At 38.9% G+C, this 17,898-nt stretch overlaps 1 protein-coding gene across 1 annotated transcript; it reads left to right on the forward strand.

The window, feature by feature from the left end:
- Positions 1–2,309: 2,309 nt before the first annotated feature.
- Positions 2,310–17,076, forward strand: acvrl1 (activin A receptor like type 1). Its single transcript, XM_028018213.1, has 11 exons — positions 2,310–2,854; positions 2,937–3,036; positions 9,159–9,230; positions 11,163–11,441; positions 12,027–12,232; positions 12,319–12,418; positions 12,500–12,646; positions 12,829–13,104; positions 13,215–13,412; positions 14,860–14,990; positions 16,276–17,076. Coding segments are annotated over exons 2-11 (1,557 nt in total). The 5' UTR covers positions 2,310–2,854; positions 2,937–3,035; the 3' UTR covers positions 16,423–17,076.
- Positions 17,077–17,898: the final 822 nt, after the last annotated feature.

Raw genomic sequence — 17,898 nt, forward strand, 5'->3', positions numbered from 1 at the left:
TGCTCATTTTGCAACTTGACAACTGATGTGAAAGTTTCCAGCTGGTGTCTGCAGCCGTGAGCCAAATGTGAGAGAAAACAGAGCCTGTGAACAGGGAGGGAAATTTGTATTACATGAAGACATCTGCAGAAGGCTGTTTTAAGTGAAATGTCCCACACTGAACTCCCTTTGGCATTTGTCTTTATGATGGGTATTAGCTGCCACAATCGCTAAACACACGCAATAAAATAAGTCAATTTAGCGTCATCATGTCTTCCCACAGCTGCTAAGCGGGCACATTTTTTCTTATGTTTTGGTAGACTTTTATGTTACATTAAATGTAATAATGTATTTAATGCATTTAATGTAATTTATTTAATATGTGCATTTGTAAATTATGTCAAATGATGAGCTCTACACAGAAAAACAGTAGAAAACAAGAACTGGGATCAACCAAAGGAGTACCGGTTGATATTTTTGCACTCACTGAAGTAGTTTTATGTGGCATATCCAGGGTGATGAGTTTTTGTGTACATAAATTAAGAAAAGAAAATAATTAGATCTAACTTTTCTTTCTTCCAACAACAGCTTTCTTCTTTCATAGATGTCAGGTTTGCTCAGGTAGCGATCTCTGCAGCTCCTTCAGAGCTCCCTCATGGGCCTCTTGATTGCTTCTCTGATTAATGCTCTCCTTGTGCAGCCTGTCAGTTTAGGTTGACAGCCATATCTCGAAAGATTTACAGTTGTGACAAGGACTTTTTATCTTCAGATGATGGGCTGAAAAGTACTCTGTGAGATGTTCAAAGCCTTGCATCTTGTCACACAGGCAAACTGCTTTAAATTTCTCCACAGTTGTATCCCTGGTCTGCTTGTGTTTTTGTTTTATTCTGTTGCTTTTATTCACATCTTCATGTGGCTGTTTGTTCATTAATGTTCTGCAATAAACAAGTAAGACTCTCACTAAAACAGAAGCTCTGCCCTGAAGCGGTAACCCACATAAAACAAATACTGAGCACCGTGGATTGTCGACTTTCTGCAGAGCCAATATAGCTTAGAGACCTTGAGGTTTTCAGATTAGCTCAGGAACAGTGCATACATATTTCCAGAGAAAATAATTATGCAACTAAATGGTAAATGGCCTGTACTTTGTATATAAGCCTTGCATCGCTAAGTGCAGTGCAAACTGCTGTAGGAAGTGGTGTATAGCACGCAGACACTTCTCTGTTTGGAGATCCAATAGATGAGTCTGTTTTGATGATTGGCCAAGAGAATAGCACTTACCTACCTGACTGCAATATGTTGAAGTTAAAGTTAGGGTCAGGTTTGTTTTATTTTTTATTTATTTTATTATTTTATTTTTGTTTTTCAAAAGATGGGGTTGCCCCTTCGGTTTCAGTGAAAGAAGTTCTTAATTTATGTCATTTGTGTTCGAGGGCGTGTGTTAGATTTTTGTGTGCTAGTCGGGGGTTGCCTTCTGGACAATTTGGGTTAGGGAAGTTCAGACAACAATTCTGAGTGCTACACTGTCAAACAGGACATGATAAGAAAGAATATCTTAATGCTTTGGCCCACCAAGAGATTTTGGACAATCTCAATTCTCCCAATTTTGTGGGAACAGTTCTTAGGCAATGGTCCCTTCCTGTTTCAACATGCTGGCGCAAGAGCTATAAAGACAAGGATGAGTGAGTTTTATGTGGAATAATTTGAAAAGTCCTTACACTTTTTCTGATGCGGCCGCTGGGGGGAAGCCTGCTAGCCAGGCTTCTCATCCAACATCACTGTCAGATCTCAAAAAATATGGACCAACAATACCATCAAAAATCCTATAAAACCAATCTTAAACCTTTTGGAAATGTTTCCAGGAAAGTTTGCGCTGTTAGGTCAAGGTGGGATCATACTAGAACCTATGGATTAAGAAGAGGTTTCACTCATGAAAATATTTGTGTGAAGGCACACAAGTGATAACTTTTGGCAATATGTGTGTGAAATAATTTAGTTTGTGGAATCTGCACTGATCTTACATCGAAAATTATATAATTTCTGGGTACAGCAATAAATTCCAGCCAGAAATCTTCAAGGACTACTATACTTTATTTTCCTCAAATGGAAAATAAGAGTCCTTCCAGATCCTATTTTACATCCATTAAATATGTCCTTGTTCTTTGCTTGCGTTCTAGCACCGCAGGCAGGTTATGATTCACACACAATAAGCACTACTTTAACCATTTCTTACATTGAGGGTGGAAATCTGGCCCTGACCGTCTCTACTTCTTGGTTTAGTTTGGTGCAACTCTTTGACGCACATTCCTGTCAGTGCAGCAAAAACACAAGTCCACAGGGGGAAAGGAAAATGAGAGGTTTAGCAAGCAACAGGAAAACCGCTAAGAGAACACATTCCAGGCGCGCAGAGTCTGGACGGAACAATAAGGGGTGGGACGACAACTCTATGCCTACAACTATTTAAAAATCTCTAATCTCGCCTTTTAATCGGGAACACGGACGGCGGCTGAAGAATTCGTACTTAATGGGAACCGCGCACCCTCCGCCGTCTCTTGTGAAGCCAGTCGAAGCGGAAGGAGTCTGGTCCGAAACCCCACGACGATGTTCCTGTTGTGGGTTTTATCAGCGCAGATTTGGACCCAGATGAGATAGGTTTCATTGAGGTCGATGTGGACTCAGACAACCCGCTCTGAGGTCCTCTTCTCGCCTTCCCCCCCCCCCACACACTTTTGAAACACTACTTTCATCTTTCCGTGTGTGTGCGCGCTGAAGTGACGCGGTTTTAAGTTTTAAACCGCTCTCCGGTTTACCAGAACAGTTTTTCTGTTTCCACGAAGCTGCGGCTGGTTTTTGTCGTCGAGGCAGCGGAGAGGATGTGAGGTCTCTCCTGGATGACACATCTGCAGCTGGGCCTTCCAACTTTTAACTGGTTTATTTCTGTCTCACGATGAGGCCAGGTTTACCTCCGGCGCTGGTTTAAACTCTTACTCGACCTGTTTGTGATATGGGCTACGCGTGGCGGCTCCATCTGACAAGTTAAAAGAGGAGCAGAAAACAGGTAATAAACGCATTTTGACTTTCTATTAACTCTTGCCTAATAACCTAATTAGTGCTGATAGGTAGCAATACAAAGTAATTTACCTTAAATCACTTTTCGAAGCGGGTCACATGTTTCCAGATGTGAACAGGTGTCACGTGTGTAGACAGATAACGATTAGTTTTCCATCTATGAGCACCTATATTTGGTCTAATGTCCAGTCATTGATCATAGAAACTCAATTTTTCACAAAAATTGATTTGTTGCCCGTTTTAATGGGATTTTTGCTCACATGGGAAGAAGTAAGTAATTAATCAAGATATTTGCATTATTTCTTTGCTGTAATTCTAGGGAAATATTCACTTATTTTAATATTCACAAGAGCAATTCTGATTTTTATTGAATTCCCAAGTTTAAATGAATATGAATAATAAAAAAAAATATTTAGCCTGAAAAAGAGGAAGCATATTTAGTTATTTCTCATGTATTTGTTTTAAAAAGAGTACCTTTAGCCTTTCCTTTTAACTTTTCCACATTTTGCTGTAAGCACAAACTTTACAAACACAAGGTAGTGTATCAATGTATAAAGAAGATAACAGATCATGTTTAGATTTGTATTCGTTTTTTCACAAATAAAGTATGAGAAGTGTGAGTATTTATATTCAGTTTTATGGAGTCAGTACTTAGTGAAGCTACTTTCTCCTGCAGTTACAGCAACAAGACAATAAATATCTTCCAGCTCTGCACATCTTATAGCTAAATGAAGATGCTATAACTTAGCTATATGCTCGAGTTCAGTCAAGCATTTGACTGAGCTTGAGCCAATGCAAAATGGCTCAAGCTCAGTCAGATTGGATGCAGATCAGTATTTAGGGGTGGAGTTTGACTGGGTCATTTTATTGTAGTTCTAGCTATATGTTTAGAGTCACTAATGTGTTTCAGCCAGGGTTGGTTTGTTCAGGATGATGAACAGTCTCATTTTTTTCCTTCACATATAGCATTTTGAATGTAGGCCAAAAAGTCAAATAGTGAGCAGAACATCTTCTTCCCCATGGTGGCTTGTAACAAACTGCAAACCAGACTTTATGTAACTTTCTCTCTCCACTGAAGTCTTCTTGCTATTTGACCATAAATAGGCTGTCTTTGAAATCTTCGCTGAACATGATTGAATTCATGCTGAGATTAAATTATATGCTGATGGAATCTATTTATTAGTTAGGAGACTTTGGAAGGGAAATGTTTGACATTGATTTCAAATTCCAAATACAGATTTCAAATGTGGATTTGTAAAAACAAAGCAACAACAAAAAACTGTGCAAAGAGTGTATAATTTTTCTTCTGTTTTATAATTGAAGGAAATCTGTGTTGGTTTGTTTGTTGCTACGTTTTAAAAGAATACGTGTTTTACCTTAACCAGTTGCGGTGGCCATAGGTAAAAATTCAATCAAGGCATATATTTTGGGTAATTCCTAAATGAGAAAGTCTGCACCAAAGACCTTGTGGTTGTGTTTAAGTTTAATTTCTCTTTTTCTCCCACTGAACTTACACCACCACAAACATGCTGGAGCATTTTGACCTTCCAGACTTTAGGTCATCTTTCCATGTGACCGCTAGTGTTAGCTCATCAGGTGCATGCTGTTCACACTAATATCTGTGTGTTTGTTATTTTCTCTTCATGCATTTCCCTTCATTGTTTTCCGTCTTCTGTTTGGGAGGCAGCGTTTGTGTGTGCAGCTGAGTTTGAAGAATTTCCCATTTCCTCTCTCAGACAAACGTTCATTTCAGGTTTGATTTAAGGGGGGAAAGCGTCGTCTGCTTTTGTGCTGTAGGCTTCATGATAGAAGCTGTTGTAATACAACAGCATTTATTCTCAGAGGGAAAAAAAAACAACATTTAATCTAAAGAAGAGGAAAGTTTGTGTGTGATGAGGTGCAGCAGTGTGTGATGAGGTGCCTGACACATTCAACCACCGCAACCGCACAGTCATTCAGATGGAATGAGAGATCTGCCTCCCTGAATTAGAGCCATGCAGATGAGAGGAAGAGATGACAGTGGTTGTTTTCCCCTGGGTCACGTGGGTGTAGCTTTGGACAGAATGGCGACAAACAGAAGCTAAGTATAAAGTCTGTACGCCTGCGGTGGGAGATTTCCCTTCACTGAGATCTCTGAAACATTTCAGCGATAATAAAAAATAGCAATAGGCATTTTGTTCCATATAACACAGTAGGAGTGTAACAGGTGAACCTTTTATGGATGCAAACTCGACTAAAAACCCACCTGTTTAGGATTGTATTTGAAACGTAATCAATTACAAATTTATTGATGGAACTTGACTTAATGTTGTGTTTTGATTGTTGATTCTATGTTGCATTGTGTTTCTGTGTTTGATAGGATGTAAAGCACTTTGAAATGCCTTGCTGCTGAAATGTGCTATACAAATAAAATTTGATTGATTGATTGATAGCTAGCTCTTCAAGTGGACTATTTAAATCAAGAATTAGTCCAGTTTGCGTGTGGCATTTGTGTTTAGGCCAACCATCAGATTTACTTTCTTGGTTGAGGTTACATTTTTAAAAAGCTGCATGATTCAGGAAGCACTTTGTGCCGGGTGATAAGACAAGGCGGTTGTGGTTTTAACATGTTCTGTACTTCGAGTTCAACCCTGACAGAAGCGGCGGTTGCTATACACTGCTATCAGATTGTTCTGGATTCAGAGGAGATGTGAGACACCAGTTCACCCTTTGCTTCTCAGAAGAACCTCCTTTTATGGTCCGCTTTCATCAGGAAGTTCAGCTCAACTTGCAGGAACTGTGCAATTTAAGAGAGAGAAGAGAAAAAAAACAATTAGAAATTTCAGAGCACCAAAAAAAAAGTTTCAATGAAACTAGGTGTTTGTCTGGTTTCTGTTCTGTCACATCTCACGCTGCCTTTGAAATGCAACAAGATGACTTCCTGCAGTCTGGACTTGGATTTTTTTTCAAGCAGATGCATCTAAACTAAAGGAGGATAACCAAAGCCTGAAGGCTGAAGGCTGAAGTTCGCTGGTTCCACTGCCAGATGTGTTGAGATCTCTTATAACTTCCTACCAACAATTGTTTTGTTCTTGCCATTCTTCTGCAAAATCCTGATATTTAGACCACACAAGTAATAGCTGTCCAATCAGCAGATTCTCCCATATGAGCGGAGGATGTCTGCAGCTCCTCCAGAGTTGCCAAAGGGCCTCCTGGATGCCACTCTGAGTAATGCCACTAAAATTCACAATATGTCACGTCACAGAAAATGTTCTTAAAACATCAGTTAACTGGGACAAGACTTGAACTCATTTGCTGAAGTTGTCTATTTTTCACATCTATTTTTCACAAAACAAAAACATGATGGTTCTGTTACATTCACGCGTGTAGCTCCACTGTTCCTCTTTCTGAACTCACATAATGCCGTTAAAGGTCAGCTAAATGCTGCCGCTTATATGCCAGTAGTCAATGGGCCGGTGGCAGGGAACACAGACAATCATCTACACACACATCAAAGGGCAATTTTTAAATTTAGCAATAAAACTAACAGCTAACAGGCATTAGCTGTTAGTTTTAGCACAAGGAAATCCATGAAAGCACATGCATATCACGCAAACTAGAGACAGAAAGGAACTGACGCCAGATCTTGTTAACCAAACCACCACAAAGGCAGGTTTGTATATCTTGGCAGGTGTTAAAATGCTTCTCAGTATGTTGGCCTTTATAAACTTGGGTTTGAGATTTAAAAAGGTCACGCTTAAACCCATTATTCCTAAATAAATGCTGACTGAAGCAGAGGCGCCAGAGAGCCAGTGGACCATTTATACTAATTTCTTCAATCAAAACCTTCCTCCTTTAGGAGGTATTTGTAACTCTCGGTTTGCTACATCTACATTTAGTGTAAAAAAAAACCCCATGCTTTAAATCTTCATAAAAGCATGAAAAAACACTTGAGAACTTGCTGGTTCTCAAGTGTTTTGAGAACTTGCTGATTTCAACACAAGATAAGCAGTAATGATATCAGAATTGTGGAGGTGAACAAGCCTTTTTTATTAATTTATCAATTTTATAAACTAGATGACAAACACCTGTTTCATTCATCAAAATGCACTGGTCTAGTGGCGGTGGTCTGCATCCGTTCTGTTTTACACCTTTCTCCTTTTAGCTCCTTCCTTTTTTAGATTTCACGAAACAGTGTGCTACAGACATTAACTTGTTGAACTGGTTAAAAGACGCTTTTAGGTTAGATATTCTTGGACGCCTATGTGCTTTCATTTAAGCCCTTTTATTGACGCTCTTGCTATATGTTTAGGATCTCCGACCCCCTGCAACGTGAATTTCTTCTCTAGTCTTTAGAACCTCTGTCACAGGGGTGTCCTAAGTGAGGCCCAGGTACCGATTGCAGCCCAGGTCTTAGATTCATCATTTTCAACTTAAGAATCATACAAATCTGACCAGCTGGGGCTGGTGGTTAATGCAGATTGAGACGTTTTATTTTTAATTAGATTAAAGTTATTACAGACAGATTAAAATATTCTTATTTACTAAATGTTGCTCATATATGAAATTATTCTTTATTCATTCTCTTTGAAGTCACTATCAAATAGAATTTTTTGTACAGGAAAAAACTCTGGTGCACTCAAACGTGCTTTTATTTTTATTCGTTTATTAAACTTTGCTAAAGAAACCAAGTTTGTTTTTTTAAATGAGAGTAACCCAAATACTGGTGTTGTTGCTGAGAATAGAACAAATCGCAAATCAGTTGAGCCCAGATTAATTAAACATTAATCTTGAGTTGTGGTCCTTCTCAAGAGTAGGCATCTCACCTGAAGTCTTTTGAAAATCAGTATCTCTACTCTTCCACTTTACTGATATGTACTACTTTGTGAGGGTGTATATTATAACGTTTGTTGCGTTTGTAGGTCAGTAAATGACCCAAGCAGAGGAACTGACTGTGGCAAATCCAGGGTGTATAGTAAGAAACAACAGAAGGCCTTATAATATATAATTTGAGAATCCAGTAAGGAACAAATAAAAACCAAAAGCTTAAATACTGAGGCATGGGTGGAACATGACAAAGGAAACGGTTTGCTTAATTGGAAGAAACTAATTAAAACAAAGGAAGGTGAACTAAGACTCAAAAGAATTAACAAACCAAAAGGGAAAAGGCCTGAAACTAACATAAGGGAATAAATCAAAATGCATAGACAAAAGTAGGAAAGATATATTAATAATAAAATAAGAAACTAAACACAAACAATTTATGTTATGTTAGGGCAAAACCCTAGCACAATAATAAACAAATGAATTTGGCAAGACATTTTCTAGCCAAAGGTCTAGGAAAAAAAACACAAAAGAAAACCAAAACACAAACATCTGTGGATCATTTTGTAGAAAAGATATAAGCAATACAAATATTGTTGCAACATTCTGTTTTATGGTTGTCATATTTTGAAAAATAATTGGAATCTCGCTAAAGTCATTTAGTTGATGTAAATGAAAATAGCTAAAAACAAAATACAAGTGAATTAAAGTTGAATTATATCCACTGATACTGTTGAAAGATGTTGCTTCGCTTTTTAATAAAAGCTTAATTCCGAGCTCTCTTAAGTTACGACTGTGTATCGCAGTCCTCTCACTTTGCGTGACTGCCAGCACCATGGCCCTAAACAATGAGCAGACCCGAGTCTCGCCAGCCAGCCGGGTGGGGCCACTCAATGGCAGGAAGCATAGCCATCAATATTTACTCTGCGAGCAGGCTAGCTGTGGAGTCGTCAGGCCTGGAGCCCGTGTAGCACAGCGCCACAAGCAGTCCAAGAACACACAAACACAAACACACTCAAGGGCCTTTTCAGCCCGCTTCCCCTTAAGCCCCCTTTTTTTTTCCCACCCAGTGCAATTAAACACAGTCAGACAGGCTGGATCCTCTGGTTGTTGTTTTTGACCTCATAGCTTCCTTTAGGGCCTCGACTTCAGCCACCGCTCTGCTCCTCATGGACACAACTATTAAGTTACCATCTGTAAACTGAAATCAAGCCGCAGCTGAGCTTCTCTGGGTCACTTCTCCCTTTCTAAGTATAAAAAAAGAAAAAAAAACTTCTGCTAACACTGTTTCTCTTTTATTTCCTCAGTGATGGGAAGATCTGTTCTGCTCACGGTTCTGTTAGCAGGAGTTTTTCTCTTGACTTCCACCATTCATGCAGGTGAGTTAAATATAAAGTTGTTGTTGTTTGCTTTCCTCGTGAAGCGTTCACTTGTTTTATTCTGCCGAAGTTCTGTTCAGTCCCCTGAAATGAAACTGTCTGTGTCCAACCAACAAGCTTAAACAGGTCCAGTGTTTACTAGCTTCGTGACATGATGAGCAATCAAAGTAAATGAGAGGCAGAAGATTTTCTCCACCCACTTCAAGAGGAAGGTTTCTTATATGCTCGACTGTTTTCCTTTTAGTTTTAAATTGCCTCTGGCAGTTTAAACAAAGTTGCATTCCTGCAGAGCTTTGCAACTCATAAGGGGATATTTCTGTCACTCTGTGCACAATAAGGGTGAATTTTAATGTATTGTAATATTATCAAGAAGTTAAAACATGTTATTAGTTTATTTCAAAACATGAAACTGAAAATATTAACTAAACATTGAAGGATGTATCTTAAGTTTTGTTTTTTGGTCAGCTTTGATGATTGTAGCGTACAGCTAATGAAGATATTATTTTTTGTCATAAAATGACAGAATTTTTTATAGAGATATCAGCTACTATAGACAGAGAACACCACTGACTTCACAGTTGCCAAGCGGAGAGTCACTGACACTGTCAACAGGGAGTAGCAGCCAAGAACAGTCCAGCTGACTCTTCACAGAAGTCTGCATACAAACATGTTGATGGAAGGTTGAGTGGAAGGAAAAAAGCATTGCAGGAAAAAGTGCATAAGCAAAGGAGACAAGAGTTTAGGGGAGTGGCTGGAGTCGGTATTTCAAGAGCCACCCTAGAAAGATGAGATTTATTCAGGGACAAGTCGCATTTCTTGCAATAAGTCACTCCGGAACCAGGACAATTTCAGTAGCTTCCTGCATTGGCTAAAAAGAATAAAGACCGGACCGTGACTGAGTATTTTAAAAACTTATTTTTAGATGAGAGTAAATGTTTCATTCAATTTGGAAGTCAAGGTCCCGGTATCTGGAGGAAGAGTGAGAAGTCACACATTACTACAGTAGTTGCTTGAGGTTCGGCCTTATTTGGGCCATATCATCTCCTGGTGTTGGACCATGTAGTGTTGTTGAGTCCAAAGTCATTGCAGCCTCCAACCAAGAAATTTTAGAGCACTTCATCCACCACTCTGCTGATAAGCTTTATGAAGACGCGAATTTCAGTTTCCTTCGGTTCTTGTCACCTACTCACACTTTCAAAGTACCTGGAGATGATGATACTGTCTGAGGCCACTGACCTGACCGGAACCCCAAAGCAAAATGTCCAGAGGAAGATGAGAGACACCAACAAGATGCAGACTGCTATCAGAGCAGCCTGGGTTTTGATTTTACTTCAGCAAAACCACAAACTGATCACCAACATGCCACGCTGCACTGATGCAGTGATACAAATATTCTATATTCTATATAGTACATGGAAAATGTTGGTTTTTCTTTACTCATATCATAATCATCAAACTAAAAAGAAATGGAAAATTTAAAATGCATTACTTTGTGTGAATGATGTATAAGTTTCACTTTTAAATTGCATTTCTGAAAAAAGTAATTTTTTGATGAATTACCTAATGTACCTATGGAGAACTTCAACTTTTAAGTTTTTAACACTATATCCCATGAGTTCAGATCATCGTCAGGTATTACATGGAATCTTTAAAGGCCTAATAGCAAACTGAGGCTTACATTTTGGGTTGTGTTGTCTCATTTTTGACAATATTGTCATTTGAAACCAAAATGGCCCCTCCCAATGAACGACCACAAGCTGGCTGTTGACGTGCCATCATGTGGCAGCACAGGAAATGCGGCTAACTTATAATTTGTGTTCTCCTAAAAGGAAATCATTTCTGACCTCCCGCCTATGATTCTTACCTCACCGTTATGTGACGCGTTTTAGATTTAAATTAATTTCTATTTTATATTTTGTTCTTGTGCCTCAGAGAACCAGGATGGCAGTGAAGAAGGGAAGCTGCTGTGCAAATGCGAGATCCCAAAGAACCCAAGCATTTGCAGCAACGAGACGTGCAGAGGAAACTACTGTTTCTACTCCTGGGTGCTAAACAAGGACGCAGAAGCAGAAAGCTCTGTCACTGAGATATGGGGATGTTTCCCAGAACAACACTTCAGAGAGCGGTGCTTTGGATCCTTCCCCGGCTTTTTTGTCCAGTGCTGCCAGACGGACAAGTGCAACACCCTGATCACACCGCCTCCAAATATTAGTCTGTACCTATAGTCATACTTTTGCAATATTTATATATCGTAGAAATGTATTACTAAACTTAATGGATCTGAGTGATTAGCTTTCATGAGGTAACTTTGGTCAACTTGCATGGGTTAGTGGCAAGCAAGTCTTCTCTAGAGGTTGTAATTGCTTCCCCCTGGTGGCGAGTTACAGCAAATAAGTACTTCAAGACTCATCAGTAGTTATATCTCAGCACATTAGAACTTCATTGAAAAGTTAATTTATTTCATTTTATAAAAGGAAACTGTGCATGTGCAAAGTAATTCTGCTAATACGTAAAGAATTAAAAAAATGAATTTCATATATTATTGAATATTTGCAGCCATTGCTGTGATGTTTCTATAACTTGAATAGACTCCACCTGTGGTAAACCGCTGACTGAATTGGATTTGGAAAGACACGCATCTTTCTACGTTGGCTGTAATTATCAGAAGGAACAAAAATAAAAGCTTGAAATATATCACTCTGTTATTAATCAGTGTATTATGAAATAGTTTTTTAGCTAAATTACTGAAATGAGTTTTTCAGAGGATTCGTGACTGAATCATTTATATCTGTCCAGATGGGGAGCCGACAACAGTTCCTCCCCCAGAGTACCCACATCCCAAACTGTGGATTGCTGTGGCTCTGCTGCTGCTATTCACGTCTGTAAGCGTGTGTGGTTTTCTGCTGTTTCTGCGATTTCGACGTGCGCCCAGCAAACTGAAAGACCCCGAAGATCACGGCCTCACGGTCAAAGTCCCCACCGGAAATGACCCCACATACGGTGTAAGCAACACCTCGTACCTTCCAATGAGACAGAGTAGCATGACTATTTTAGCTCTTAAATATATCTGCGTCTCTTGTTTTTTTAGGAAATTTTTGATGAGTTTTGTACTTCAGGAAGTGGGACAGGCCTTCCATATCTGGTCCAAAGAACTATGGCGAGACAAATCTCTCTTGTTGAATGTGTTGGTCAGTTTTATTTCAGTTTATTTCTTGTTCTCTTTCTCTCTTTTGCGGTAACCCTGATTAACTCTGTCTTTTCCTATCCAGGTAAAGGCAGATATGGTGAGGTGTGGAGGGGCACATGGATGGGGGAGAGTGTGGCTGTCAAGATTTTCTCCTCCAGGGACGAGCAGTCCTGGTTCAGAGAGACAGAGATCTACAATACAGTGCAGCTGCGCCATGAGAATATCCTGGGTACGGCAGCTAAAGCTGTGAGAAATAACCTTTCTACATCAAGAAAAACTTTTTTTAAGCTACAATATGTGACTTCCACCGTTTGTATGGCCACCTAAAACTTTGATACCCATCAAATTAAATGTGAGACTAAAAGAAAATCCAGAAGTTGGTTTTCTGACATCCCTCGTTTTGTCTTTCAGGTTTCATTGCCTCGGACATGACGTCCAAAAACTCCAGCACCCAGCTGTGGCTCGTCACTCACTTCCATGAGCTGGGTTCGCTCTATGACTTCCTGCAATACAGCAGCCTGGAGCCAGAGAGCTGCTTGAGGATGTGCCTCTCGGTGGCTTGTGGCCTGGTCCACCTCCACACTGAGATAGTCAGCTCCCAGGAGAAGCCGGCAATTGCCCACCGAGACCTCAAGAGCAGAAACATCCTGGTGAAGAGGAACGGACAGTGCTGCATTGCCGATCTAGGTAAAGTGTGCATGTTGCATCTACTTTCAAATTTGTGCTGATTTCACTCATTCATTCAAAGTGATAGATGAGATAATTTCATCTGTATTTTACGCACCCCGCCTCCTCAGGCTTGGCTGTGATGCACTCTCAGTCTCATGACTACCTGGATGTGGGCAACAACCCTCGTGTAGGGACAAAGCGCTACATGGCCCCTGAAGTGCTGGATGAGACGATTCGTGTCGATGTCTTTGAGTCTTACAAGCAAACAGACATCTGGGCCCTTGGCTTGGTCTTCTGGGAAATAACGCGCAGGACTGTCGTCAACGGTAAGCCGGCAGTAAGACCATCAACCTAGCAACAGTATCCATATTTTGTCATGTTACAACAACAAATTGTATTATTTGATTGGAATTTTGTATGACAGATTGGGCTGGACTCTAAAAAGGGTTCTGTGGGTTTTGTGGATTTTAAGCAGATGAGGTGCTTTAAATGTACATATTTAATGATCAATCTGCAGCCAAAAACTGGCGGATCCTTTACACCCTTTAGGGGACCACTGTTCTCATTACATGACAAACATGGATAAAAACTTCTTAGATGCTGCAAAAAATATGAGAGTTCACATTCAAGCAGGAAAATAGACCTAAACATAGAGCCAGAGTTACAATAAAATGGCCTAGATGAAAGCATTTCAACTTGTTAGAACAGCATAGTCAAAATTCAGAGCTAAATCAAGTTAAAAAAATTGGAACAAAACTTGATCAACTCTGACTGGGCTTTAGCTATGCTGCAGAGAGGAATTAGAAAAGATGTCAGTCTCTAGATCTGCAAAGTGGGTGGAGAATAATATGCCTCAAGGTAGTGAAAGATGGGAGTGGAGACAGGGTGGTGTTAAAAAAAAATACATGTAGCACATTTTGGATTTCTATTTCCAAAAGTGCCATATGTTGCATTGTTTTCCTGCCACCTTACTTTGTCCATCTATAACATAAAATCCCAATAAAATCCACAGAGGTATGAGTTTCTCCTAGTGATGTGGAAATAGTCCAGGGGTGTGAGTACACTTGTCAGGCATTGCAGTAGATTTGTTGTTTTAAAATCTGAGCCAAATAAAATAAAAAGATTAGTTTCTCCCTATTTGTCGGAAACACGAAAATGTGTCTTTTCTCACCATGTTGTTGTTCTGGTAGTATACACACACAAAAGACTGCATCTCATCAGTGGAGCAGTTTTGTTTTTTATTTCCTCCTCTGTGTCTGTCTCTCCTCCCCTCTCCCATGATTAGCACTGCAGTAATTATAAACAGTCTTATCTGTTGTCAGCACTCACTGTTACATGGCCCAGATGCCCATGCACACAAGTTGTCATTGCAAACACATTCCCATGTGCAACCGGTTACACACTGCTGCTGCACACACGGACACAATGTGCAGATGAATACATATGTGGGGGAAGGTCTTCACCAGGGAATCGGTATCTCTCCTGCTGTCCTGTTTAGCCAAACATACTTTACAAAAACTCCCACTGCAGCTTATCTCCCGCAAGCTTATCTTTCTGTTTCAAGCCTTTTATGAGAGGAAAAATGCATGTGCTGTAAATTTATGTGGGAATAAATAAATAAGAAGCTGATATAAATTTGAGGAGGTATGACATGTGATCTTTCAGTTTGCCAGGGAGTATATTTACTTTCATGAACTGCATTTTCTCTGTCATGGTTGATATTTTTAAAATGTGTGACTAAGTTTGTGTAGTTTATTCCTGTCCCACTTTTAGGGATTGTTGAGGAGTATCGACCGCCCTTCTTTGACTTGGTGCCCTCTGATCCAAGCTTTGAGGAGATGAAGAAGGTGGTGTGTGTGGACCAGCAGAAGCCCAGCCTGCACAACAGGCTCCACTCCCACCCAGTGAGTCCTTCCATTATACACACACAACCAAACATGCAGCTGTATTAAAGAAGCAATTTGCTGGTGTAAGAAGTACCAGGTGAAATTTACACACTGACATGGTAATCTTTCCAAAAATGAAAATATTTCATTTTAATTTCATAGTAAACAGAACCGAAGACATTCAGCAAGTTTTACTCAAAAGCAGATTTGGACACACCCATTCATTGAACTTGGCTAAATAGAGTAGCCGGTTTTACACACAGAGTCACTCATGTCCTGTTCTTTGTTGCTGAATATGGGCAAAAAATGTTGTAAAGCCGCAACATAGGAATCATATTCTTTTTTTTTAATGAGGCAAACTTGCAATACTCTTGTGTGTTATTTCTACAAGTATTTCCCTTTTTGTACAAAAATCAAACTTTTTGTGTCAATGAAATGTTTACATTTGAACTTTTTGAGCAGGTGAAAAAAAACAGTTTTTGTGTTTTCAGTTTTAAAAACATTTTTTTGTAGAGTAATTTTATGTTGTTCCTTGTGAATAAGATTAGCGCACCACTGACCCACACTTGCAGCTGGAAGGAGAACCCGTCTCAAGTCTTTGCAGCCTCCAACAGATTTTCTTTTAGGATTACCCTGAATTTACTTTCCCCTTTTCTTCTGAAAATCGGTTCTTACTGAAGAAAAAAAAATCCCCATTGCATAACCGATGGCGTTTTGCATGGAAGCACAAAAAAAAAAGCAGCATTTTAATTTTATCAGACCACAGCACCTTCTTCCACATGTCTAGTCCATCTTCCAAATAACAAACTCTTGGTGTAATTTCTAATGACTGCTTTTTATGTACTTTCTTGGCATTCTGTTATGAAGGCCAGATATTTGGAGTGCACAGCTTGTTGTTACTGTTCTCCTTTTGGCTCTTTTTGTGGTTAATCTTCTCCATACACATCATGTCAGTATAGGCAGACGGATGTCATTTGTCACTAATTAGGTGACAAATGAAGGCAAATTTAATGAAGGGAAGGGAATTTAAAGTTGAGGAGGAATACAAATAAACATCCTACTTTTCGCAATTATTTGCTACTTTCTCCTGGTTTATTGCATGAAATCTCAATATGATACATTGATATGTATCATATCAAGACTGTGGTTGCAGTGTATGAATACGCTGTATTTTATAGTAGCTTGCATTGTTACAAGAAAGATTGGCTCATTTGAAGAAAAACTGAAACAGTACTATGAAGTTTACTCAAATAAGGACATATCGCCAGTGGCTGTTACTTTAATTACATCTTTGTGTTTACAGATCCTATCAGCCATCGTCAAGATCATGAAGGAGTGTTGGTACCAGAACCCAACGGCCCGCCTCACAGCCTTGAGGGTGAAGAAAACTCTTTCCAAGCTGGACGTCGAAAGCGACTTCAGCATAGAGAAACTCAAACGTGACATCTAAGCGAAAACACCAAGAAATATCATGGAAAACTACAAAAACCAACAGGAGGAATGTTGAACAGCATAGTCATCAACTCTTCCCAAAACCGTATGTTGGAATTGCACATTTATAGCAGTTCTCCAAGCAAGGGGTCATAAAGGGAACTTGTTTTTTTACTCACCACTACAAGACGGGAAATCATTGCCTTATTACTCACACTTTTCTAAAGTGGGTTTTTCACAAAAACGTAGTCATAGACAGCACAAAAGCTTGGCTTGTTTCACTATGATTTACAGGACACGTAAAAAGACAGAAGCTCTCACCAAAACAGTATTGACTATAATGTAAAAATGTTCAACTTAAGTTAAAGGAGCATTTATCACAGGTAGCAAAGACAGACTGAAATATTTAGTTGTACATATTCTACAAGCATTGAACCTTGTAAGGGTTCAATGGTTATTTACAATCTTGATATTAGTGTAAATATATTTCAAGAGATGTTATTTTCTATTTTAAAGCACATTTTATACACCTTTTTATCCCAATTTTTAATTTGTTTGTTTATTTAGACCTAAAATGTACTACCATAATCACTATGGTCAAGAAAGTAAATCACAGAATGATATTAAATATTGGAGATCTTTAATAAAGGTTTTGTATTTTGCAAATAAACCAGTTCTTGTTGTTTTCTTTTCGACCAGCAGAGGGCATCAGAGAGTCAACATACAAGCATTTCTTATGACTACTGAAATATGGAAACATTTTACATTTAATTGTTTTGATAAATGTGTTTAATTTTCACTACGTTACCTCAGTTGTTGCACAGGAAAGAGTCTTTTCCTAAATACAAGTGTCAAAGTAATCATTGCGACATTTATAAAGTACACTTTAAAGTGTATTACTAAAACAGGATAAGAACAAAAAGTCTCAATAAATAAAAGTACTGTTCTGCGAAAATATCTTCTGTTAAACAGCTTTATAATTACATGTGATTATTATTTTTTGTGATGGTAAATGTGAAACTGTTACATATTTTTAAACCTTTAGGATTTAACACCAAATCCTCAAATTACCAATACGTTAAATATGAAGCATGAATTGGATTGTTTAAGCATAGACAAACGGAAAAGTTTTCTTTGATCTTACTTGGAAAATAAACTTTTAAAAAGTAAACATTTGATGTCTTCTCAGAGTAAACAAAAGATTTTCAATGAGTTTCTTTAAGGCTTTATCTTTACAGGAAGTCTATGTCTGGTTAGGTCTTTGGTTTATCATATTTGCTTATCTTATTTTTTTATATGTGCATAAACAAAAATAATGGCCTCTGATGATAAATGGCGCACAACATGAATTACAGACGCAACAGATCGCAGTCGACGAAGAATCAGAACCGCCGCTGAATTCTGCAAAACCTAAAGGATGTTGCAACGGATGTAATGAAGATAGTGAAATCAGCTGGGTAGCATCTGCAAGATTTCATTCTGCCCCAGTCGAACG

This window comes from Xiphophorus couchianus, chromosome 1 (assembly GCF_001444195.1).
Source record: "Xiphophorus couchianus chromosome 1, X_couchianus-1.0, whole genome shotgun sequence".
Taxonomy (NCBI): Eukaryota; Metazoa; Chordata; class Actinopteri; order Cyprinodontiformes; family Poeciliidae; genus Xiphophorus; species Xiphophorus couchianus.

Excerpts from the sequence above, each read along its gene's own strand:
- acvrl1 (XM_028018213.1), top strand. Across the intron at positions 11,442-12,026 it reads CACACCGCCTCCAAATATTA|ATGGGGAGCCGACAACAGTT; the intron begins GTCTGTACCTAT and ends ATATCTGTCCAG. Across the intron at positions 12,419-12,499 it reads CTCTCTTGTTGAATGTGTTG|GTAAAGGCAGATATGGTGAG; the intron begins GTCAGTTTTATT and ends TTTCCTATCCAG.